The following is a 25,196-nucleotide window of genomic DNA, read 5'->3' on the forward strand; positions in this document are numbered from 1 at the left end:
AATTTTCGTTAGACTTGGAAAAGCTCTGACAGTAGTGCAGACCACTTGCAATCATGGTAATTCCAAGCAACTCCAGTACCATTGTTTCAGGACCAAACTGTCAGTCTCTTTCTCTCTCTGTCAGAATAATTTAATAACTGAGGTTAATATTTCCCAAGGAGCCCAAGGAAATCTGACTTTCAGTGCATTTCAGTGGGATTTAGGGATCAAATTTAATTTTCTTTGCAAACATAAGCCTGAAGTTTCGACAAATAACTTGCTTGTGGTAAACTCATTAAAAACTGCAATAGTTTGCAGATTGTTTACATAAGTGTAATCTTCCAACTGAATCTTCCAAATGAAAATAACCAAAATAATGTTCCCTATGAGAAGGGATGCAAATGGACAAAGATACTAGGAAAAAAGGGCACTGAATTAATTAAATAAGCAAAGTCTAAGTTATGAAATATATTTTAATGTCTTATTTCCTAAGCTTGGCTGCACGCTTTCTATGTGTTCAGGCACCAGTACCAGCTCCCGTTTTTCTGGAGCATTTTTGCCCTTGGGTGCTCTCAGAGTCAGCCTGTCAGAGAGGGATGCTGCATGGTGGCACAGGATGGACTGAAGCTTCCCCAGCTGCCTCAGCTGGTACCAAGGCTACACAGTTCTGGGGCTGCCTCTGCTAAATGCACAACTGATACACTGGTGAAATATGTAAAGGGCACAGGGCCAGCTCTTGTCCTTCCATTACCTGGGTAAGAACTTAAAGAGAGTTTCCAAGCATTGTAGCTAGGAAGGAAAAGTGAAGAGTTTTCTCGTCTCTTGGTATCCTTCTTTGCAAAGGATGATAACTGTTTCTGCAAGATCTACTGTGTTGGAGATGAAAAAAGAATTTGTAGGATAATTTCATGCATTATTGGGCCAGAAAGGACTGTTACATTCATTTACTCTGACATCTGTGTTGAATCAGATTTCATTACAGTGGTATCACTGTGCAAAGCTGTATTTACATAAAAGCATTTAGCTTAAAATGAACCATCACAGTTCGAGAGAGTCTGCCACTTGCCTAGGAGTGTAGTATAGTTAGTTATCCTGTTAAAAAGGTTACTGCCATGAAAGTGTGCCTAAAGTTGGCTGAAAGTCATTTGTGTGTAGCCCTTAGCCACCATGTTTTTCATGTTTGTTTGCTGAATGTGAAAGCATCTTTTACTACTGGAGAACAGCAATATGCTTAATAACTTGCTAATCTAGGTAGTTAAGAAACAAAGCTGTCATGTCTAATTCTAGTCATGGAAGAGTGAAAGAAACAGAATGAACTGTCTTTATTTAAAAAAATTGCAGACTAAACAAAAGGATATTGGCGAATTTTCCCCAGAACGTGTCAGCTGAATAATTAAATTACCTAATCGGTGAAAGTAACTGTAGCCGATTTTGGATTTTTTAGTTCTTGTAGATCAACCGTGTGTGGTGTTTTAAAATATCTTGGAAGGAACCCTGTAATATAAATAATTTTCTCTTGGGAATGCTAACACTGCAAGTTAGTAAGACTTCTATATTTTATTAACATACTAACATATCTTACTGTGACTGGGAGTGAGCTGCAAATGGAGCCCTAAATCACAGTGACAATTTATATCTTAAAAGGAAGACAAATGTAATTATAATATTACCATTAAGGAGAACCCTTTCTAAGAATAATTACTTTTTCAATGTTACACTTAGTGTTTAAACTATGCTATTTCATAGCATTGATAAACGTGTTCTGATGGTTTTGCTTTGACAAATTATGATTCAATTAAATCTTGATTTTTTTAGGATATATTGATTTAATATTTTTTCATGTAGGAATAATGATTTGTTTTTGATAATTGAAATATTTAACTTAGACTAAACTGTCTAAACAATGATATATATTTATAGAATCAGTTTGTTACTAACAATTGGTGTCTGAGGTGGTTTTCTGTCCAAAACAAAAATATGAATGAATTTCCTTCCTTTTGGTTTCTTACAAAACTGTATCCCCCTCTTTTCTCCATGACTCTCTGAGATCTCTATTTCTTTTTCTCTAAATTTCTTGTGTATCTCTGACAATTCACACCTCTTGATCTACTGGTTTTAGCAGGGCCTTTGCAGAGATCAACAGCAGCAGCTCTACCCTTCTATGTCCTACTTCATGGGGCTGTGTCAAGAGTGCCAGGGTAATTTGGTAATAACAATTTGTTTCTCCATAAAGCATCCATTAGCTCCTTTAGATGGAGAAGGGAGGAGATGCTGGGGCATGCCTTGCTGGCATTTCTCTGTAGTCTGGGATATCTACACAAGGCTGAAGATGACTCTTTTCCCTTACTGAGAGTTATTTATTCTTTAATTCAAGGCATTAAATCCCAGGAGTCTTTTAGTTGAGTGATTCCAAGTCAGAATGTGTAGAAGCTAACAGTGGTCCTGGTGTTTGGTTTCACCACAGGGAGGTACAGAATTTTTTTTTCTGCCTTGCTTCTGCTCAGGCCGTGTGGTTCATGATCAGGCTTGTCGTGGCTTGGTTTTCTCTGCAAGACCTGTTATATAGATAATATTGTTCTAACATCTAAGACCTTGCTATCTAGACCTGGCTATCAAAGATATGGCTAAGCACAATTTCCTTCTACGTGGTTTTACTTCTCCTGCCCGAGTTCTATTAGAAGTTGCAATTAGAGCCATTAAGAACATTTTACTCTTGCATCAAAAATAAAAGTTTTTTTTTATTGTGAACGGTGGTGGGGAAGACAGAGGAAGCCTGTTGTTTTCATCATCCTTCTGGTTTTGTTAAGGAGACTGTGCTTGAATGGTGAAGAAATTAATTTTGGTGCTGCAGCAAAATACTCTGCTGTCTCTATGCAGAACATGGGAGTTGAATGAACTTATGTCTACCTTCTGATCCCTGTATGGAGACATAGAGAAGGAGAGATGCCTACCCAGAACCCAAGCTAATTTTTTTTTTCCAGAAACAAACATTCCAGCATAATTCCAATTTTGTGGAAATGCCCAAACAATGTTTGTTCTTATGATAATAAAGAGCAAATTTTGAAACTTTGGAGGTTTTCATAAAATGATGTTGTTGCCCTATAGCCAAAACAAATAACCTCCGCTATTTATAACTGCTACACATGGATGGAGATATTTTTCAGACTCTTTGACATGTAATAATATTTTCAATATATCAAATATGGCTATATGGCTCTACATTTCACTTTGTAAATTTTTTACTTAGTGTTTTTTTAATTGAGGCTATTGCAGCTTTCAGCCTTTTATAATGTATAAAAATAACTTCTTTAGCAACACAATGAATGTTAATAAAACTAAAAGGGTCATCTGCAAATGACTGAATTAATGTGCTTTTGCTTACAGGCAGATTTTCAGTCAGATACGAGTAATGAACTGTAATTCCTGTTGTTTCAGTTGAAAGATGAAAATGTAAGTGCAATTTACAAAGAAAACAAGTAGAAATGCTATTTGGCTTGCCCTTCTTAGCATTATGTTACTGAAAGGTAGTCAAAGGAAAAACAGTCACCAGCATTTTTAATAATTAACCTGTGCCTCCTAGGCAGAAACCAAATTTTGAAAGGAAATTAATTCTGAGAGAACACGATTGAAATAATTTCCCCCTTTACTTCTTCGTATTGTTGTCTTGCTGGTGGGACAGAGGAAAAGTGAATATATATAGAAATTCTTTGACTAATCGCCACCTAACCTCCCCTTTAAATTGATATTTGGTTTATCTCAGTTTCTTCCTCACAGTTTCTTTCCTAGGCACAAAACATCTGGTTTTGGATAATGATAAAGTATGCAAAATGTATGTCAGCCTTGTCTCTGAAAGTCAGATATTTATGTGTGCCGTTACCCGGTTTGTGCACAATAACTGGTAAAGCCCAGATCCATAGACATTAAGTATTTAATGTACATTGGCTATGCTGACAAACTGGTACTTATCCTTGGTTCTTCTCATGGTATGTGGATGACACATTCTAAAATCTGGTCCTATGCCTGAAAAATTTCATCGGGCTCTTCCCCTGCTTTTCCTCCAAGAAAAATATTCTCTCAGCAAAAGAAACAAGAGGACCTGAACAATATATTCCTGCCTGCTTATGCTGTTATACTGCCTAAACATCATATATAACTAGGACAGACGATACAAATGTTCTGAAATACTCTTCTTGTCTGGTTCTTCTCTGCTGGTCTTGTGGCTATTGAATTGGGCTTTCCTACTGCCATTTAAAATTCACAGGATTTAAAAATACTTTAGTCTCTTTCTTTCATTTGATTATTTGTGATCTACGTGGTAAAGTCTGCTTGCATGCCAAATTTAAGCTTTCACTGCCAGATATTTTTCAGTTATGATAACCTAAAGAAAAGGGGACAAGATGCAAGTGAACAGCCCAGCCTCACTCCAGTTTAGTTAGAAGTAATACTAAAGAAATGAAAATAATTTTTAAGAAGTTGAGATCAACAGAGTCCTCAAGCATGTGCCTGTGGGTAGTCCCCAATGAAAATTAAATGTGTATTTCAACTGCCAAACCATTAACAAAAAAAAAAGCCAAGCAATTAAAAGGCAGAGATGAGATATTCCCATTTGACATGACTTAACGGAAAGAATGACTATGAGTCAAGAGACTACTCCAGTATTTCTTAAAGACAGTTTCAGTGTCCTCTTCTTAGGAACATCACCGAGTAACAGGACAGAAGTGCAAAATCACTCCTGCCTCCTGAGAATAGTCCCACTAACTTCTATTAGTCTGAGTGATGAATTCACTACTGTGGATTTAGCTTTCAGTGTTTGAATGTACAGGAGATAAAACAATGAAATTATCTCTAAGATCACCTTTAAGACACATACTCCTTTGAAAAGTCAGGGTTTGTTAAGATATGTTAAGGTGTCTTATGTTTATAATGCAATGTACTGAGAGAGACTTGGAAAAACATGAAGGTAAGATGTGGACCTTTTATTTTTCAGAACTGATATCCAGAAAATAACAGTAAAGAGCAAAGTTTTGCTATTCAGTGCGTGTTTGGATAGTCTCACTGTGTTCAGTACAAGTAGCGTGTGCATTTGTCTGAGAGGTAGATTTCAATAGCAGCACATTTCCAAATGGTTTAATTTGATAGTTGTCATTGTTCTTGTATTCATGCATTTAAGAAGTTGTTGACACTCACGTGTTTAGAAACATTTCTTGACAGAACCAATGCCTCTTAGTCCATGGAAAGAATGTCAGAGCATCTTTGTTTTCAGTTTAGGTTCTGATCATACAAGTATAGACAAGCTTATCTTTGGCCATGTAAACAATTTGCGTCAGTGAGAACTTTCCATATACTTAAAGTTTGAGATAGCTGTATGTGCTTTTGGAGCAGGGTCATCAGAACATTCTCGACTTTCAATTGATTTAAGAACTGATAAAGCCTGGTTTGCTTAGTTATCTGATCTAAGAATTTCTTCATGCATGGAGTCTAAATTCAATTAACCAAACTGATACGGAAACTGCACTCAGAATTGCAGCTGTTTTTGCTAATATCTTGCAACAGATATGTCTTTTTCATATTTAATTACTAACCACAAGCCATGTTTGGTGATGTTATCGGCAAATGTTTAGGTGAATATAAGAGAGAAAAGACAGATTTTGAAGGAAAAAAAAGAAGTAATAGTTGTGTTACAAATGGAGCAATTGTTTCTAAAGAATGGGATAGTTTCCAGTTGACTCTTGGGTTTCTACTTCCACAGTTCTCGGATTTTAGGAATAAAGAAATAATGACTCCGATTTAAGCACTGGTGTGGTTTTCCCTGGGGCAATTTTTTCTTTAGCCAAGTATCTGTAAGGCTGAAATAGTACAGTACAAGTGTAAACCTTTCTTCTTTGATGCTTTCAATGTTTTCAGATTTTTGATTGGATGTACACACCTGTTGATAGTGTAACCTAAAGACAAGTGCCTAGTCCTGTGAAATGCTAATTTACAAATTGTTATGTAGTCACTGTGGTTCTGCAGCATAGCAAGTGACACTGTGTATGAGAAGTAAACTTTGGCACAGAGAACCTATTTTAGCTTGTTTTATTTGGGCTTATTTTCCTGGGGTTTTTTTTTGTTATGTTAGAATTGGATCTTGTGAAAGTGATTGTAATGTTTTAGACTATGACTGCAAATGGAGACTACAAAGCATAAACCAGTTTAGCTGTTTAAGCCAGGGAATGATATTTTTTTTTGATACAAATAGTATCTCAATAATATATCTGTAAGAGAAAGTAAAAATATTATGCTTTTCATTTGGCATTGGCAAGTCACTGGACATATTTGTATTTAATTTAACTATCAGCATTTTTTAATGGAGTGGTAAGCTGGACCGTTTGTTTTGGTTTGCATGGGGAGCATGTAAAATTATACTTTAGTTATGCTTCTCTAAAAACTTGTCTGCTAGATCTGTGGAATCTGCTTGTGCAAACAGTGACAAATATATTCTATACAAAGATCAAGGGAGGCTGCTGGAGTTTTGTTGCGCTGTTTATTGTTTTGAGTGGAGCACTGGATCTGAGAGACTTTTAAAGTAATGATAACATTAATTCATTCTGAAAGGAAATGATTTAAAGATTTGATCTGTACATTGTTATGTGAACTGCAATAATGCTCAAAGCATTGTTTTTTCCTGAGCAAATAACCACATTAAAGAAAAAATCCCAAACCATGTATAGATAGGCTTGGCTGTGTGTTCATGAAGAAAAGAAGGAAATGAACTGATTTCCTGGCTTAGAAGCTTTTAAGAAATATGCCTGGCCTGTGCTCACAGCTCCCTCTGTTTTGTGTCCTTAGGCTCAAAAGAGCGGTTAAACCTTATGGTTTTTTTTTGGGTAGCTTCTGTGTGGGTGAATTGAGGCAGGATGAGGTAAATATGCCTTTATGAATGGGAACAACGTGTCTTTGACAGCTGCTTTATCCTGGTTGCTTGCCACCCTATCATGGTGCTGGGACATGAGAGGAACCAGGGGATTGCTGAGGCGTTTGCCATCGAAATCCCTGCCTGTCAGATTTGTTCTGTGGGGAAATTAAAACCTGCTCTGTATCCCAGAGAAATATTCTGCTGCTTATTCTTCAGTGACAGCATAGCTCAGCTTTCCAGGAGAATGTGCTGCAGTAGGGCTGGAGAGGGTACTGTGGTACCATAGCATGGTGGTGCTCCTTTTGCTTGCAAAATCCCAGATGGTTGTGCCTTTGGCTCTCTTCTTTTCTGTAGCCCCCTGAATTTCCTGACACATGGAGACACAGTCAGGATTGTATAAAGTTTATCTTGACATTTCTGATAAAGCTCACTCCTCAGGTTTTAGACAGGTAACTTATAAACACAAAACTTTTGTTGTAAATTCATGAGTGTTTTTTTTGTTGGTTTTATTCTCACTTGTGCTGTTCTTTCAGAATGAGTGGTGTTCAGCAAGTATGGCACTGAATTATTGCTTTGGTGAAGTAAATTGTATTCCTCAACTTCCTACTCTACTGCGTGACTATGGCAGATTATTTTTATGTTTTGTATATCTGTTTCCCAATCCCTCATGCTAAATCTACCAAAATTGTCATACTATTCCGACAGCAAAAAAGGTGTGTGTATATATATGTATAGATAATCTTCAGAGTGCATACTGTAGCTTTTGCAGGATTTTGCAAATTCTAAACTTTCATTAAAAAATAGAATAAAGGTCAAATTCAGCTTGTCTTACACATGTATGAAATGAACAGTTGTACTACGGTGACATGGTGCCAAGATTTGAACAATGAGGTCTTTCAGAAATGTTCCTCCTCACCCAGTGATAAACTCTGTGTGGTGACATGTGTGTCCACATGAGAGGAGATGAGAGGCACTGAGCAATATATGCTTTTGTTTTTATGTTTTAAACCAAAGCGGCATTTTTAGAACCCAGAAGCCAGACAATCTGTTGTAGGCCACTAATATTGTGTACTTTCTGTTCATCTAGGCACAATATGATACTTGCGACTTTAATTGGTACTAGCATTAAAAAGGCAGAGTTAGAGGGTTAACAATGTATGCCTTTGAGGATAGTCATAGAGACTTTGATAGAATAGGCTCTATGTAAAGCTTTCATCTGTTGAAGAAGGATCTCCTGTGAATAGAAGCAATAGATAATATTATAGTTTTGTCAAATGTTGTCAAAATGGCAGCATTCATTACAACGTGTCCCAGGATAAACTTTTCAGTCGAGAAGAATGACCTTGCTTGATCTTATTTTGCTTTGGTAGGTAAATTCCTGTGTGATTCAATTACTGTTGCTTTGACTCCCTCTCTCTCTCTCTTCCATGCAATGTCTTAGCTGTGATGGATGTTTGTGGCTAAGCCTGGCAAGCCATAGCCAGTTGTAGTTTCAAAACTAGACAGCCTTGCTAGTATGGTGGTGTGCCTGATATGATATACTGTGCTGAGGGTACACTCACTGAAGCAGAGAAGATCCTTACGAACAGAACTTTGAAGGAATTAAATAACCATGGCTGAATATCATGAAGGAAAATAGGCACTTAACCATCTGTGTCTGAACCAGGATATTTTTACTCATCTGCAGTTTATGTCAGAGGTAGAACTACAGTCTGAAAGCCCAATTTTGGGAGAGCTAGGAAAGACTACCCCTTATCACTGCAGAGAAGCTGCACCCAGAGGAAGAGCTATGCTTGCTCGCGCAAACTCTTCCCCACAACACTGACTTCTTTAGAGAAAAGGGAAACTTGAAAGAATCTGCATGTCTTCGAAATTATCTTGTTAAATACCATGTAATTTTAGTAGACTAATCTGTGCTTTGGTTTGAAGACTTAAGATCCTTCATCACAGACGACAGGCTTCTGGGGAAAATCTTTTGCAAGGGCCAGTCTGAGCTTGTTGTGTTGAATGTCATGAGTAGTTCTCGGATGGCTCTAATTCTTCTAGATGTGGGTGACTTGCAGATGCTGTTTCCTGGAAACCCACATTTCCAGAGAAGCATACTCCATGACTTGCTAGCATTGAGTGTGCATGGCTAAGGCAGTAATTCTGAGGGGTACAATTTTTCATTTCAATGAAAACCAGTCAGAAGAGAATCAAGTGAATGCTCTGGCCCATCTGTCTATATTAACCATAGTTTCCTCATTTTATCTTTTGAAGATTATTTGATTTGCTGTTTAGAGTAGAGATATAACTTGCAGAATGTATGTTGTCTCTATTTTATCATGGGAAAGGAGAAATATTGCTGCTATTTAATAGTATAGGTTCTTATGACTTCAAAAATTTGAAGGCAGTTTGCAAATCTAAACACCAGTCAAGGTTATGACTAGGAGGTTAAAAGACAAACCCTGAATTTCCTTAAGGGCAATTAAAAAAAAAGTCATCTGGATACCATGTGGCCAGTTTCTGCATCACAGTACTCCAGCATGTCCCCTGATAAAAATGTTTCTTGCTTCTGTTGTTGAAACTTTTTGGCAGTTGAATCAATACAACTCCCTAGATCAAGATCCCGGATCATGGCCCAAAGAGAGGGGACCAAGTAGAGCTAGCTGAAATTCTAGGTAAGGGGCTGAAAGGAAGGTGCTCCTACATCATCTACGTGTTTCAGAACCTTTTTCATCCAGAAGCTGGAGACCTTCTAGTGACCTGAGTGGAAAAAAAATATTGAACAATTCTCCATAGAATTTTTTATTTGTGCCACAGGTTCAGTTTTGATGATGCCCTGATCAAATCTGGTTCCAGTTTAGTTTCCTTTCCATATCATCCAGTAGTCTTGGTGGCTTGTTTGGGACTCAGGAACCTCTTTATTCCTCGACATTTGAGGTGCAAAGGTTTGAGGTTTGTGACCAGAACCTGAAGGGTCCAGGACACTGGAGCAGTCTGCCAAGGTGACTCTTGGAGATGGCTCTCATTTTGCTTCCACACCAAAGCTTGTGGCAGATCTTTTCAGTTACCTGATTTTGAAATATTAGAATCTCTTACTTGCCATGTTCTAGCTTTAGTCCCATCTAGAAGTCCAAAACCGTTTATTGTACTTGGTGTCCAGTTTCTGATTCTGTCAGTTATTAGGTGCTGAGGAAGATGCTGCAAAGTATCTTAAAATGGCAGTTGTGGAACTCGTGTGCTCACGCGTTTCCTCCTGCCCTGACCAGGCCCATGGACCCTCTCTTTTCTGAAAGATCTAGGAAATTATATGTTGTCCATAAGTTACGTTTAAAAAAAAGACCTTGAAGCCTGAAAAGCGTACAGTAATTTTAGAATATTTTTGAAATGGTGAACAGCAGTCCTTCCTCTAATGGAGCATAGTGTGCACTGTTATTTTTATCTTTACTGTGCAGTATTTCTGTTTATGAAATACTGAAGTTGCCAGGTGTACACCTGAAGTTACCAGGTGTACAAAATACACTGTCTGGGTAGTGCTTCTAAACCTAAGCAGTTACTGCCTGTTTCAGTGGTGGAAATGAAGCTGAATAAATGCAGCATAAGTATTTTTTCTGAATACTGAAATGAATGGATTAGGTCAGCCTTTTGCTTCCTTTGTGTTTCCTCTGTAAACCTTTTAGACATCTGAATTTTCTGTAGCTGTTTGAATCAATTTTCCAAGCAAATATTTGTAGAACAATATTTGTTATAGTGGATGGAGTTGTTTTTGTTTGTCTGAGTTTTTTTCCCTCCTCATCATGTGGATTTTGCAAATAACAGTTACTGTGGGGTTTATCTAACCACTTGCTGCTAAGGAGCAGTTTTATAATGTGTGATGAAGCATTTTAGGCATACAGATAATTGTTTACAATCAATGCAGAAGGGAACGTGGCTGTAATAAATTTAAATAGTCAACATGGTTCTGGAAACCGTTATGCAAAAAAGGCTTCAGCAAAATATAATTATTTTAAATTGCAGTTTCATTAGATCTGCAAATTTACTTAAGAAAGAGTAGCTTAAGAGTGATAGATCTGTTTTATAAATTTGTAGCCTGGGAGCATTTTTCACTTTAGGTGGTTTACCTTTTTTTTCCCCCTGCAATATAGCTCTCAGATAGCAGTCTCTTTTTACTCATGAGACTATTTTTTTCTTCTCTTGTTTCAGAACATAAGATGAAGATGCAGAAGTTATTTTGGTTTAATCAAGCAGATTTAGTGACTTCTTTTTGCTTATTTTGTCCATGAGATATAATTTACTATTACCAAAAAGGATATAGTCTGCATAATGCCATGGAAAGTAACTGGTCCACAGAAGCTGTAGGGAGATTTTGCAGTGAAGATAGACTAGAGTTCTAGTCTATCTAGATCCCTCTGCAGGGCCTACTGTCCCTCAAGAGAGTCAACAGCACCTCCCAGTTGGTATCATCAGCAAACTTGGTAATGGTACCTTCAAATCCTGCATTCAGATTGTGGATAAATATATTGAACAGAACAGGCCCTGGAATTGAACCCTGAGGAGCTCTGTTGGTGACTGGTCACCAGCCAGATGTGGCCCCATTCACTACAATGCCTTGAGCTCTGTCTTTCAGCCCGTTCTTCACCTAGCACACCATGAACCCTCTCATCCTACAGTTGGACAACTTGTCCAGAAGGATGCTGTGAGGGACAGTATCAAAAGAGTTAATGAGATCCAGAAAATCTACATCCACCACCATCTCGTCATCCACTAGGTGGGTGACCTTATCATAGAAGGGTATTAAATTAGTTAAAAAAGGACTTCACTTTTGTGAACCCATGTTAATTGTGCCTGGTGATTACATTATTCTTTAAATGCCTTTCAATAGTACTCAGTATAGTCTTCTCCATAGTTTTTCTAGGAATCAAGGTTAGCCTAACAGGTTTGTAGTTCTCTGGGTCTTCCCTCACGCCAATTTTGTTGATTGGAATAACACTGGCTAGCTTCCACTCAGCAGGGACTTCACCAGACTCCTAATAAGACCTTCAGATCAAGAGGGATCCTGCTATAATATCTGCGAGCTTGTTCAGTACTTTGGGATGAATCCCATCATGAAGTCCCACGAATGACTTGTGGCATTCCGCTGATATAGCTTGTCCCTTACAAGAGAACAATCGTTGGAAGATAGCTATGGTCTTGATGTTGTGGTCAAAACCACATGGATCTTGTAAAAGGTGTCTGAATTTAAGGTTGTGATAACTGATTTTGGCTTACTTCAAAAGCTGATTTGGGATTTGCAGAAGTAGAAAGAGAAAGGAGTGGAACTGGCAAGACTTAAGGGCAAAGCAAATGACAACCTTTAAATTATCTGCCTTTCAAAACCTAGACATGAGAACAGGATTCCTAAATCTCAGCATTCAGTTCTTCTCAGCAAGCAGACCAGATGTTTTTGTCTGCTCTTGCTGGTGTCTCACAACTATGCCACTACTGGGAGATGCAGAAAGGTGTCCTGGGTCCCAGGTCCAGTTGTGTCTTGGCCCCGTGCTAAGACATAGTCTTTCCTTGCCTCTGCCTCTCCCTTGCTTCTGGCAGCACTGGCACACAAGACAAAGGGGAGCAGGGGAACACGTACCCTTGTGTGAGTGGCTAAAGGACCAAGACTGGAGACTGCACTCTGAAAAGTATTTTCGAGAAGACAGAGCAGATAGGAGCCTTCTGTTGGTATCTGTTGGTGAAGCACTGGAACAGGTTGCCAAGGGAAGCTGTGGATGCCCCACCCCTGGAGGTGTTCAAGGCCAGGTTGGATGGCGCCTTGGGCAGCCTGATCTAGTGGGAGATGTCCCTGCTGATGGCAGGGGGTTTGGAACTAGATGATCTTTAAGGTCCCTTCCAACCCTAACTGTTCTGTAATTCTATGATTTTATGATTCTATGATTCTATGATTCTATGATTCTATGATTCTGTGATGCTTTGATCTCCTACTCTGTTATTCCAAGTTATAAGGATTTTGCTGTCATCCAATGTCCAGGCCATGATGATGATGATGTAAGGTGTGTGTCTGTATAGCTGCACATGAGAAACTTATTTTCATTTTAATTGCTTTTTCGATTGGAAATCTGTTTTAAAGTCACATGAAGATTTTGAATTTAAAATATCAAATGTTCTGAATCAGGCAGGAGGCTTGCTTGAAATATAGTAATTATGGTCTACTGGTTTCAGTACGTAAAACAGGGACAAGTCCATGGCTACACAGATAAAAACATAATTCTATCAATCCCTGAGATATGAATACTTGATTTCTTAACTTTAATCGTTTTTTTAAACCCAGTATTTGTCTAAGGGTAACTAAGTTGGAATGTTATAGTTTGTTCTTTGGTGTCTGACATAATTTTTATCCTTTGCTATTCTGTTTGCTTGCCATTAATTATATGTTATTCTATTTATTATTACATTTTGGTTTGATTCAAAGGAAATGTTACCGGTGAAATATATTGTCAAAGTCAAGTATGCTTTCTTTCCAAAGAACTGAAGTAGTATATACTTCCATCCATAGTTTGACTGAAAACCTGCAGAAAGCCCTAATTTTCTTATCAGTCTGTTACTTATGCAGAAGTTTTTGCCTTTGAAGGCTGCAAAAAAAGGGCTCTGAAGGTTTTAGGGTACAAAACTCTTTCTTCTTTAAGAAGCATCTTTTACTTTTGAATTTTATCTGTAAATAATTAATGAAGCATTCATTTTATTGACGTATGACTCTGACCTTTTATTTCCTCAGCCATCATGTACGTAATGGGAGCACTTGGTCCTGCAGCTGGATACTTGCTAGGAGGACTTCTTATTGGTTTCTATGTTGATCCTAGAACTACAGTTTATATTGACCAGAGTGATCCCCGATTCATTGGAAACTGGTAAGAAACAAGCGTCTTCCAAAACTACTCTCTAAATTGCCTGCAGGGAATTGAGACAAATTGGGAAATTGTATACCTTGAGGTCTTGTTTAAGGTTGTAAAAGGAGGCCAAGAAAGACCAGATTTCTGTTGATTACTACGTGCTAGCCTCTGACAGAGAAAAACACTTGCCACAGAAGTGCATAGGCACATTGCACAGAAAACCTCCTGCTTTTGGTTGCTTCAGGACTGTCTCTGACCACTGTGGGCACTGACTGACAGCATGCAGCGTGGGGATGGCAGGGCATGTTGCAGGAGGCCATTACCCAGGGTCAGGCTCTTCCTGGTGGAATGTGAATTAAACCCTTCTTTAGTTTTCCAAAGCAGGAATCACAAAATGCAAGCTCTGCTGCCTAGATGAGAAATGGTAAACTTTGTTTACCTGATCTTGGGGAAGGAGGTAGAATGTGGTCAGAACAGTCTTTCTGGTCTTGTTTGTCAGGGTGATGGCTCATGTTTAGGCAGCAGGTGATGCAAACCATCACATTATTCTCAAGTAGATAGTAGGCTTTCAGCAGCACTGAGACAGCCATAATTGTTAGCTGATCTCTTTCAGCAGACTTTGATACATGACGTTCTTGAAAATGAGTCTTTGATGAAGCAGGTCTTGAGGAGTCTCTAAGTGGCTTTTCTCAGATAATTATAAATCTGCCTTGAAATTTTTGTGCAAGCCCAGAAAAGACTTAAGTTCATCATCTAGGAGGAGACCTCTGCTTTCTGGGTGTGGGGTGCAGTGTGAATTCTTGTGCACTGGATTTGTGTTTGTCACTGCCGGTGCAGCCAGATCATATCTGTTTCTATTTATCCTACAGTGATCTCTTCTGATTGTTTGATGTGAAAAATTCTCTCTTTGGAGTATTCTTAAGCCTTTGAAGATTTATTGCTACTTTATTTGTCATACTTAGTCCAAAAGCATTGCTGTACAGGGCTGACTAGCCAAATTTTCAGTGGGAGAAAGGCAAACCTTAGTGCTCAGTTAACCTATTACCTTGGGTTTAATGACTCTGTGCTCTCATAAGTATACTGACTTACGTAATAGAAAAAAATTGTCGTGTAAATGTGTTAAAAACATGCTTTGACTATTCTTGAATAAAATATTAGACATAAAAGAAAAATATTGTACATTCTTCGTAAAACTTATGTTTCGTGTGTTTTTAAGGACATGTCAGAACTGGTAGTCAACATCTGCTCAGTACTTTTCAACAGAAATCATGGATTAGGCCATAAATATATTTAATAATTGAAATCTGTGGAGCTATACAATTGTGGGGTAAGCTTTACTTTATACTGCAGCCACTGATGTTGCTTGAAATGCTGGCATATCTTTGTGAGGTTTACCTTAAACAGCTCAGCTGAAGGTAAAACAGCCAAAGCAGCATGGACACATCAGTTTGCTGATGTCGGGTCGTTTGTACCAAGCTCTGTGCCACTGCAGATGGATGGCCACTACTGCTCGTTTAAGGCTAGCTTGGATACATGTGCAATGTTGTCATAGCCAAATGCATCAGGGAGATCAGTCAAAAAAATGCCTATCCTTGCTTATGCACTACAAATTTAACTATTCCCCCTCAAAAGACTGAGTGGTAGGGATGGATGTCCAGTGTTGGGGTGGATCCCTGGCATCCTGCAGGAATGCTGTAGCCACTGAGCTCTGTGGCAAGAGTTGTGTGAAGTTACCTCTTACAACCATTTCCATGAGCAGGCTTTGAGAACATATAGTGAACTAGGCTTTGCAAGCAAAACAGGGCCTAGTTTGGACATTTGGAAGATTTTATGTCAACTTGCTAAATACATTTTATGTATCTCTGATGTTTAATGTCACCTGAACAAAGTGTCTTAGTGATTTCAGTTTTACACAGGGGTGCCAGCAGAAGCGATGCAAATATGACTGAAGCAAGGGCAGAAAATCAGTTGTCATAGAATCTCAGCATGTGAGTGGTATTATAGCCAGCATACAAAACTAAAAGTCATTCAGTTTCCTTTTTCCATCATGTTGATTACATCTCTGGAGACTGGCTTTCCCTGAAGGGTGTTTCAGGTTCTTGTGTTACTTTTTCATTTTTGAGTTTCTCATTTTTTTTCTCTTTAATGGCTAGAAAGTATCCCTGCTGTCAGATCTCTAATAATTTGTTTCAAAATCGGTGATGGCCTCTCCTAAAGGTTCAGTGGCATCCACAGCATCTGTACCTTACTCCCTTTTCTCTTTTTGGAGCTTTTTTTGCTCATGAAAATGAAGACTCTCACAATGTGAGAATTGGTCCTTTGTCCCTTGCTACTCATTGACTGGCTGGTTGCAGAATGCTGTGCAACTTTGGAAGTACAGACTTGCGTTCACTGAAATGTGTTTTCTGGAACTGTGATATTTTCTCCTTGGAGAGAAGTGCCGTGTAGCCAAGTTTATTTTTATTTATGTAATCTAACAATTTGAAATGTAAGAGTAGTCTTGCACTTACTTCATCTGACATGCTTTTTGAAAGTAGGGCGCAGTTGAGATAAGTTAATGGGCAGTTGTAGTTGAGATTTCTCAGTCTTGTCTCCTTTGAAGTAAATTAATGTCTTGGATTCTCATCTTTCCTTAATGTAGCTATAAGGTTTCTAACATAACTTATCATAGGGGGTGGAAAAAATCCGCTATTAAAGGCGGTAATGATTACAGACAAAATGATATCAGCAACTATGATATGTGGCAAGAAATTACAGTAAAGCCTTTTTTTTGCTTAAGCTGTTCCATTCAAAGAGGTGTATTGCATATATGCAGGATAAACCTGATAAAGCGATTAAGTAGTTATTTCTTCAGGTTATTTCTGATCTGATTCTTCCTTAAGCTTCACAGAACTTGGGTTTATGCTCCAGGGTTTTGCACACCTGGGCTTTCTGTAGGTGCTGTGGGCTAAATTACAAGCCAGCTGTCTGTGCCAGCCCATTGAAAGTTGAAAATGGCTTTTTATTCAAATGTGGTAACTGTAGGGACGTCTATTAGAAATCGTTCATCATGTTGTTGTCTTTGAGAACTGTTGATGTGTTGTATAGGGATCTCATTAGTTGTGGTAGAGCCCTTGGCAGTCTGTCAGGTGCTTTGAATAAAATTTTCTCTTGGTCTCACTTTTCTGAGTGTTTGCCTTATTCTGAATCTATTTAATGCTTGGATATTTCCATATGGTCTTTCATCAGCATTCCACACAAGAAGTTTAAAGGAATTCCCCAGCACTGTCTTGTCCTTTCTTAGCTTTAATTGCTTTTATTTGAGGTCCTAGGGCTTGTGCAGATGCCTTTGAGGTATTCTCCTGCATGTTTTCTTTGACTTTGGAAGCCAGAAAATCAAGGGCTTTTTAATTAATGTATTTCTTGTTCTGACCTCTCATTTCCCATTGTAGGTGTCCTTATTATTTCTGATATAGCCTTTTGTCTGTTTTCCAAGTCTTTGATATTTCTCCAGAAAGATGTGAAGTGTAGACAGTTCAGATAATTGCATTCAGTGACATCTCCAGCACTCAATATGCTATCATAATGGTCCCGCTGGATTTTAATTTCATCTCCTGCTACATCACAGGCCCCAGTCTGCTTTGCTGTTTCCTGCTGAGTGGGTGGTTTTGGATTTCTGCGTATTATCGCCACAGATTGTTTCTTTGATCAGTGCCTTGGCAGCTTCTGCCTTTGAGATCCTGAAAGGGATATTACTACATTTTTCTACAGTATACTGATTTATTCCCTGTCTGATAGTGCTGACTAATCCTCCTAAAAGTCTGCTTTCTAATCTGTGTATGTTATCAGCTAAAATGAATGAATAGAGGATTTTCTGTTTACATAATATCAAAACTTTAAGTCACTTAGATTTGCCTTGCAAAAGCTTTCTGTACACTCTTTCTAACAAAAATGGTGTTACACATGGCTGTTTGGTATTTGCCTTTGCATAACTATTTACCACACAAACCATTACACATGCATATGTGTTTCCCTTAATATAAAAATACAGTTTGCAATACCTTTGCGTTACATATATGAGGCCAAATGTTTTTTTCTTGTGCAAATAATCCTGTCTACTTAATGCTTCTAAATGTTTGAAGTTTGAACAAATATACAATTAGTAGCTTCTTTTTTTCAAATGCAAAGGGTGTACAAAAAATGTAAAAATTCTTCTTGTATTGGATTTATGTGGCAAGGTTTTGGTAGTGGTAAGGGGCTACAGGGTTGGCTTCTGTGAAAAGCTGCTAGAAGCTTCCTCTGTATCCAGCAGAGCCAATGCCAGCCAGCTCCAAAATGGATTCACTGCTGGCCAAGGCTGAGCAAATCAGCAACAGTGGTAGTGCCTCTGGTATAACATATTTAAGAAGGGGTGCAGCAGCAGCAGTCAGAAGGGTGTGAGAATATGTGAGAGGAATGACTTTGCAGATACCATGTTCCTCAAAGGAGGGGGAGGAAGTGCTCCAGGTGCACCTGCAGCCTGTGGTGAAGACCATCATGAAGCAAGCTTTCCCCCTGCAGCTGATGGAGGTTAATGGTGGAGCAGATATCCACCTGTACTCCACGGAGGACTCCATGCTGGAGCAGGTGGATGTGCCTGAAGGAGGCTGTGACCCCATGGCAAGCCTGCACTAGAGCAGGCTCCTGGCAGAACCTGTGGGGTCCAGGCTGGAGCTGGTTTGCTGACAGGACTTGTGGCCCTATGGGGGACCTATAGTGGAACAGCTTGTTCCTGAAGGACTGCATGTCATGGAAAGGACTCTTGCTGGAGCAGTTTGCGAAGAACTGCGTCACATGGGAATGACTTATATTGAAGAAGTTCATGGAGAACTGTCTCCCATGGGAAGGACCTCATGCTGGAGCAGGACAAGAATGTGAGGAGTCCTCCTCCTGGGGAGGAAGGAGCTTCAGAGATAACGTGAGATAAAGTTCCATTCTCTATCCACCTGTTCTGCTTTGGGGGAAGAAGTAGAGATTGCAGTAGTATAGCTAAGCCCAGGAAGAAGGGGGAGATGGTGAGAAGGTGTTTTAAGATTTGTTTTTTATTTTCTCGTTGCCCTATTCTGGTGTGATCACCAATAAATTAAATTAATTTTCCCCAAGTCAAGTTTGTTTTGCCCATGACATTAACTGTTGAATGATCTCTGTGTCCTTATCTTGACCCATGAGCATTTTGCTATGTTTTCTCTCTCATGTCCAGCTGAGGAGGAGAGTGATAGGACAGCTTCAGTGGGCACCTGGCATCCAGCCAGGGTCAAGCCACCACAGTTCTGTGAACTGTGATTTGAAAGCAAAGAACTTGAGTCTTTCATTGTCATGGTTTGATATGGCAGTAATGTGATTGACTTCACTGAAACTTCCAAATGCTAGGGTAGAATAGTTAGATCAATCTTGGCTGGCTGTGGGATGCCCACCAAGCTGCTGACTCACTCGTGCTCCTCAGCAGGACAGGGGGAGAAAATGTGATATAAAGCTTGTGGTTTAAGATAAGGACAGGGCGGACATTTACTGGTTACCATTATGGGCAAAACAGACTTGATTTAGGGAAGTGATATATAAGGAGATGGGACACGGGGGTTGCCAACAATAACACTGTCTTTGCTGCTCCTTCTTCCTCATACTCTCCCCCTGCTTCAGCATGAAGTCCCTCCCGTGGGAGAGTCTTTCATTAAGTGATCCGGCATGGATACAGAGTTTTTTACCCTTTCTTAAATAAGTTATCAGAGACGTGCCAGCATCGCTGATAGCCTCACTTTTGAGCAGTGATGGGCCTGTTTTGGATCTGGCTGGAGCTGACTGTCTGACATGGAGGCAGCTCATGGCATCTTCTCACAGAAACACCGCTGCAGCCTCATCTGCTACCAAACCCCTGACACATAAACACAGTACAATTAGTTTAGTTGACAGTGAGAACTGCACTTTTAGTACATGGGAAGAACTGTGGATGAATTCAGAGGTTGTCCTTTGTGGAAGCTTCTATATGAATTTGTCCACATCTCCCTGTAATCTTTCATTCCAAGATGAATTCAGAGGAGAGAGTATATTATCTGCTACTCTACTATCAGCCTTCTGACTACAGAAGGTTAACTCTAGAGTATTTTCTAGTAAGGAACTTTTGCCCATCTGTGTTGCTGTGGTAAAGTTCATTAAGCTGCTTGGCCTGAGGGAGGATAACTGCATGCCTGCTGTCTGAAGGGCACTTTTCTGGCACTCCATACATTGCCTCTTCTGTGGGTAAGTCTCGGGTCATTCTATATGAGCCAAGGGATCATTGCAAGGTTGTTTATAAACCTTTCTTATAAGACGGGGTTGCGGGGAAGGGAATTCTTTGTGAAGAGGTGTTACAGGTTGTGGTCACAAAACAGAGCTGCAAAGTTTTAGGCATAAAACCTGATGTGACTTGCAATATATCGTTTGTTTGTGATCAGGCTTTGGGAGCTCTTCATTGGGAAGGAAGAGTTGGGCAGTCAGGGCGATGAAAGGTAGGCACTGGAAAGTAGAACAGATTTAGCCCCGAAGTATCCATGTAGACATTTTATATTCTTATGGTGTGGATAACTTTTTTCATGTTCTCCAGAAGAACACTGTATTGCTTTACAGGGAATTATCCAAGAAAGAAAAAGTGAGTATCTGTTTCTCAGCACTCAGCACTGAGTTATTACCTGTTTACAGCAACTCAAAGCTAACACTTTCATAATATTTGGTGGGTTCTGAATAAATGCCTTTATCAGTAGACAAGCCAACAGAAACATCTTCTAATTACCAGTTTTAGCGCAGTGAAGTCTCTCCCCCACTCCAATCTTTTATTGTTAATGTCAATGCTCCATATTTTGCAAATATGTCTTTCCAACTAGTACAGACTGTAATAATCACTTTGTCTTTTTTATTTCATGTAATGCATTGGCTTTCATTTCTGTTCCTCTCTCCTGGCATTAGGTGGAGTGGATTTCTCCTTTGTGCCATTGCAATGCTCCTTGTGATATTTCCCATGTTTACCTTTCCAAAAAAGCTCCCTCCTCGACATAAAAAAAAGAAAAAGAAAAAGAAGGCAAACTCTGATGATGTTTCCAGTGATGATGAAGTCATGAAAGAGAAAACGAATAGCAAAATACAAGCAGACAGTGCAGTTCCTGCCTCTATGGGATTTGGAAAGAATGTGAAAGGTGAAGTTATTTTTTAATTTTTAACTGCTTTTGATTTGGTATACAAAGTCATCTAGGACTGTATGAGCAAGTAAGGTAAACCTACAATATCAGATCTTTCAGAATCACGTTGTCCCTTTGTCTGCAAAGTAGCTAAAATGTGGTGGAGAAGCAAGAAAATCATGTTGTCTGCTGTCTTCTTTGAAGAATCTCTGTGTTTGTGAGTCCTTGTACCTAATGTTTTCTTCTAAATCTGTAAAGCTAGTTGTGAGTTTTTTTTGCCTTCGAACCTACTGACCTCTGACTAGCAAAAGTGGTTCAGAGCTAGTTCTGTCAAGTTTTTCTCACAAACTCAGGGGAGTGGGAAGGGGAATTTCATCTTTGCTGGACTGCTTCCTAATCATTGCAGGCAATGTCACAGCAGAGAGACCGCTTCACCTTATTGTTGTGCCTGGAAGACACAGGTATGCAGACAAACTGTGTCTGGATGAGTTTGCTGATGCCGATTCTCTGTTTCTGTACGTAATTTCACCTTTCAGGTCATGTAGTGTCACTACAGGCACAGCAGGTGCACAGAAAACAAGTGCACTCTTAGAATTTTTCCTAGGACTTTTGCTCACAGAAATGAAAACTACTGTGTATCTCATTTTAGCATGTATTGTTTTATATATATCTGCCTAAATGTGTACCATACCTTCTACGAAATCCTATATTAATATTTTAGTGGAGTCACCAAAGTAGAGCTTATCATATACAAAACTTTTAATCTTCCCTAGAGGAGAAACTTTACCACATGGAGCAATGAAAAGCAGCATTTTATTCCATGTGTCGAAAAGATACCAAGCAAGTCAAGATAACACAGAGAAAAGTATTTTGCCATAAGCTGATAATAGTTTTCCCATTAGGTGTCATTTACCCTAGCAAAGAAGGCCTGCAGCAGGAATGCACTATCATTTAATTATTTTTCAAGTTTAAGTGGGCTTTATGGAATGAGATCATGCCTCAGGCTTCTCAATTGAGGTAATTTTGTATATAAAAGGAAGGAAAAAAGGATTGTATGTGTTCAAGTCATTTAACATTGCTTCTTCTGAGATGCAATGTACATTTTATACTTCCCAGTGAATTTCAGGACTTCATGTTTTTATAGCACAATGGGCAGAAACTCCACTTAGGCAGTAGCCAGGAGACTGATTATTTAGTAGGTCATGTCTTCTGGTCTGTACTAATAAATGTCAGTGATGCCATAGTCTGCCATGACAGAGGTCAGTGACATTCAACCTGTAAAATCTGTGCAGAAAGTCTCAGGGAAGAAGCTGTTTGTATTGATCTTCTGATATGATGTTGTCTTACTGGGAAGCCTGGCAAAATGATTCTTGTCCTGCTGTAACTTGTCCTGATTTCACATAAGCTAGTTCCCTAGATTAATGAAATGGAATTGAAAAGGCATGACAAGAGAGGGCCAGGGTCCTTTCTCCTGCAATGACTGCCGGCCTAGGCTGAAGAAATAAGACAAAACTGGCTCTGGCTGCAAACCTCCAACTTCAGTGACCTGAGATTTATTTTGGCCATGGCAGAGCTGGGACCAGATAAAAATACAGATATATCTTTGCTTTTTCTCATGTTTCAAGATTCAAGGACTTGGAATTCAGTCTTTTCCTATTTATATTGCAAGTAAACAATATGAGAGGGAGATTGCTTCTGATGCAGGTATCAAAAAAAACCCATTAAGTAGGTCACAAGAGGAAGAAAATTGGATATAGTTTATTGGGAGAATGAGGCGGTGTAGGTAATGTGAGCTAGAGGAGGTGTACAATGAAGAAGCCGTGGTTCAATTCCATACATGCAGATAAATTGTGAACTTGAGCAGACAAAACCACTGTTTCCTTTTATTGCTCTTAAAGTTTTGTGCCACAAAAATTTTGTCTGCTGTCCTTTTTACTTAACACTGTAAGAAAACTTACTGTGCAATTAGATAAAGGAACAGCATAAAGAAAACCAATGTGTATATTACCTAAAATGTATTGGTCTGATCTGAAGGATGTTAATTAATTATACGAATTTTGTAGTCTTTGGTTTTCTTTTGAACATTTTGAGCACTGTCCCTACATACAGCTCGCTCTTAAACGTGGAATCTTCCTGACTGCCTTTTCATGTCTACCAGCTGTCATATGCTCTTCCCAGTCAGTCCCTGCTGTGGGTGGGGACAGGCTAATAATGCTTATCAGGGCATCAGTGAAGGTAAAAGAATATCCTGAGGGTCTCGTCTCTCTTCTACTGAAGTGCTTCCTCCCCACAAGATCCGGACTAGAGTTTCTGCATTACCCAAAGATTAGTTGGCAGAGATCAGAAGAAGAGGAGGAGGACACAGTGGCCTCTGTGTGTGGGCATTTGGTGAGCACTCTAAATGTCAGAGAGTTCAGCAGGCCATGGGCTGGAGATCTTGCTGTGCCACTGACCTTGAGTGAGGTACTCTCTCCTCACCCTTTCTCAGACCATCTTAAAGAGCTCAAAATAGAAGAGGTTGGCGTGGCCCTGTGCAGTGATGAGCAGTATTAGCTGGAGCCTCGAGGAGCTGCTCTAAATCAAGTTAACAAAAGTAATAATCAGATCAAATTCACTCCAAACCTCCCTACTCTTCATTGGATATTAGGGGCTGTTCAACTCTCTGGCCACCACGCATGTCCTTTAAGCACATCCTGAAAATGCTTGAGGAATCAAGTTGAATGAGGTTGTTTAAATGGATGTGTGAGTAGATAATAGAAATGAAATACACGGCAAAATATTATTATAGAATGTTGTGATTAGCTCTATGTAGAATATATTTGAAGTACTCAAGTGTGACTAAAAATGCTCATTTCCATTCTGATAAACAAACCAGAAACTCCATCTCTAATCTTTGCTCTGCCTTGTACTGCATGAGAGCTGAAGCTGCCTCTGAGACCTCAATGTGGAGGCAGCCTCCAAGTTGCAGACTTGGATAGTGCTCTCCAGGCTTGGAGCACTAGCAGGATGGAGGTCCTCTGGCTAATATCTGCATCACCCTTAAAAGAGGCTTCGCTGATGGACTTAAAGAGGGCAGTGCTGTGGACTGGGATGGTTTATTCCCCTGGCTGTATGCATTGCACCGCCGTGGGCTAGATGCAGAGGAACAGGGATAAAAGAAAATATATTAAATGATGAAAAAGGACATGAAGTCAGAATTTGAGTTTTTATTGAAATTCCATTTATAGTGCTTTAAGAGTTTTGCTTAGAGCAGTATTCATGAATATTTGTATTGCTTGCAGATTTTTCTTATGCTTTTCCCTTATCATGAATCAAGCAGTGGTCCAGCACAGTAGTGAAGTAAAATGAATATCAACTAGTCAAAGACCATGAGGGGAAGAAAATTGCCAGTAGACTAGCAAACCAGTCCTGCAAGGCAGGTTTCAATTTATTCTTAGTTACATATTAGGTTATTAAAATAAAAAAGAAGATAAGGATGTTTAAGATTTAAGTTACTGCAGCCATAGTAAAAGATCATTTTAGTTTTAGGAATGTAATCAATAGAGATTTATTTGTTCAAAAGACAGAATTAAGGAGGTTGCAATTTCTCATAGGGTTCTTTCCAATGCACACTTGCAAAAAATGAGATATGTTTTCTGAAGATCTAAAAATCAAAACCTGACAAGTTTTAATAATGGCCTTGGAATCAAAGGCTAGGCCTATGGCTATTCACAGAAAAATAACGTGACATTGAAGTGCTTTACGTGCATGATTGATTATGTAGTACAAAAGATCCTTGAAGTTTTTAGCATTCTTGCTTTTTACTCAAATTAGTGTAGTTCAAAGATAAGAGATACTAGTAGTGTGTTGTTATTACAGGTTTTTAAATTCAGAAGTGTAATACAGATTCTGTTGCACAGAATTTGACTATAATCATAGGAGGAAACCAGGGAGAACCTAATTCTGAATATGTATTTTTATTTGCAAATTTCTTACAATATAACAACTTTTCCTTGTATTGCTTTTTATATGTCACGTGGAGCTTCAAACCTGAACTGCTTTAAGTGGTATGTATTAGTGCAGCATGCAGGAATAATCTCTGTTTTATTTCATGCCAAAAATTACAGTAATCAGCAGAGCTGTTCCCAGAAGAATCCTTCACAGGGGTGTGAGAGAACTTATGCTTATTCCAAGACACTGAATTTTATCTATTTATCAGTAGAAAATCCAATTTGAAAATGCTAATTAGTTTTGAAATTAATAATGACCTTTAGATTGAGTGCTCAGATGAGATGTAAGTAGGAGTCAACAGAAAGT

General features: G+C 39.0%; 1 protein-coding gene across 2 annotated transcripts in view; it reads left to right on the plus strand.

Annotated features, from left to right (window-relative positions):
• SLCO5A1 (solute carrier organic anion transporter family member 5A1) overlaps positions 1-25,196 on the plus strand; it is an 89,543-nt gene that overhangs the window by 26,174 nt on the left and 38,173 nt on the right. For both annotated transcript variants that reach the window (XM_054057641.1, XM_054057642.1), the window contains exons 3-4: positions 13,623-13,755; positions 20,692-20,918. In XM_054057641.1, coding sequence (XP_053913616.1) covers positions 13,623-13,755; positions 20,692-20,918 — 360 coding nt within the window. The remainder of the gene's footprint in view (positions 1-13,622; positions 13,756-20,691; positions 20,919-25,196) is intronic.

The sequence above is a fragment of the Cuculus canorus genome, chromosome 2 (genome assembly GCF_017976375.1).
Source record: "Cuculus canorus isolate bCucCan1 chromosome 2, bCucCan1.pri, whole genome shotgun sequence".
NCBI lineage: Eukaryota > Metazoa > Chordata > Aves > Cuculiformes > Cuculidae > Cuculus > Cuculus canorus.